Raw genomic sequence first — 1452 nt, 5'->3', positions numbered from 1 at the left:
GGAAAGAGAGCCACAGGCATAACCACCTCCTGTGCTTCCCCCTTAGGGTTGTCTTCTATGGAACCGCGGCTCTGGGGAGGGATCGGATTTTAGTACTCTGGAGAACACCAGCAGGATCTCCCAGAAAAGGAGGCTCTCCGCTTTTCAAGCAAAACAAGCCAGCTGCACAGCATTATCCCACGTTCCTGCCAGCCTCTTTGGAGTGAGTCGTGGCTTACCTTGACTCGTAGCAGCAGCCTCTACAATCGCTGACCCAGAGTACCCAGGGAGAGACCCTCATGGGCCTCCATTGGCACTGACACCAAGACAGTAGCCAACAACCAGGAAGGGAACGGACGATGAAGGGGAACAGCAACCACGCTTCCAACGATGCCTGACAAACAAGCAGCTAAGGGGGGCCTCTAAGGCGGCCCACAAAACAGCGTTTTCCTACCTGGCCCAAGGTTTAAGGAGCTCCTGTGCTTACCTGGACACCCAGGCTTTTTCTCCCCGGTACAAACGCACAGTCACCACGGCGTAACTTCACGCACCGATGGTTATTCCAGAACTGCTTTCCGCTAGGTTTTTCTGGTATATTTTATTTCCTGTTCTACAGGGGGTGGTAAAGGCACCTTGCTAGCTATCTAAGAGCACTCAGGCTGCAAAAAGAGCAAACCAGGGCTGCATCACCTCATTAACGGCAAAGGCAGCATCATGTCTGTGCGTGGACCAGCCCCTTACAAAGTTGTCCACCTCGACGGCTTCGGGAGATCCATCCCAGTCAGAAACTCCGTAACACCAGAACAGTACTGAGAAACACAAATCCACAGCTCCAAAGAATTATCAAGGTCACCTCCTGAAAATATTTACAGCTCACCAGCAGTTTTCGGGGGCTTGGGAAGAAACGCTTTGCGTTCCAGAGACCGTTCGATGAACTCAAGTGGAACAATCCAATCTCTTCCCTCAAAGGAGGCGTTAGGCTCAAGCGGGTCAAAGCAAAGCTGCCCGCTTCACTGGGGAGCGCTTCAGGCCACGGGTGTTTCTCACCTGCCCCAAAGATGCCGCAGAAGTGCCGAGTCCGGCGCACGGGCTAAAGCCCCACAGACCGATCAGGGGGTTACACGCCCAGCACACGCTGCGCCTCGAGGACTTTGCTGGGGATGCAGCAGAATGCTGCTGTTCAGAAGCGTAACCTTGAAGCGAACCTTACCACAGCGAGAGCCCTCCGGACCGCCTTCTCCTCTCACCTGCCCCAAAGATGCCGCAGAAGTGCCGAGTCCGGCGCACGGGCTAAAGCCCCACAGACCGATCAGGGGGTTACACGCCCAGCACACGCTGCGCCTCGAGGACTTTGCTGGGGATGCAGCAGAATGCTGCTGTTCAGAAGCGTAACCTTGAAGCGAACCTTACCACAGCGAGAGCCCTCCGGACCGCCTTCTCCTCCGGCGGCAGCTCTGCAGGGCTGAGCGCACC

The 1452-nt window shown here is 55.9% G+C and overlaps 1 protein-coding gene across 1 annotated transcript in view; it reads right to left on the bottom strand.

The window, feature by feature from the left end:
• Positions 1 to 1269, bottom strand: part of TMEM201 (transmembrane protein 201) — a gene marked incomplete at its 5' end in the record, with an annotated part of 22113 nt that extends 20844 nt beyond the window's left edge. Inside the window, 2 exons of the mRNA XM_010150384.1 lie at positions 1027 to 1069; positions 1227 to 1269. Coding sequence (XP_010148686.1) covers positions 1027 to 1069; positions 1227 to 1269 — 86 coding nt within the window. The remainder of the gene's footprint in view (positions 1 to 1026; positions 1070 to 1226) is intronic.
• Positions 1270 to 1452: the final 183 nt, after the last annotated feature.

The sequence above is a fragment of the Eurypyga helias genome, unplaced genomic scaffold (assembly GCF_000690775.1).
Source record: "Eurypyga helias isolate BGI_N326 unplaced genomic scaffold, ASM69077v1 scaffold39790, whole genome shotgun sequence".
Taxonomy (NCBI): Eukaryota; Metazoa; Chordata; class Aves; order Eurypygiformes; family Eurypygidae; genus Eurypyga; species Eurypyga helias.
Note: the sequence above shows the minus strand (reverse complement) of the source record. Positions and strands in the feature narration are given on the sequence as shown.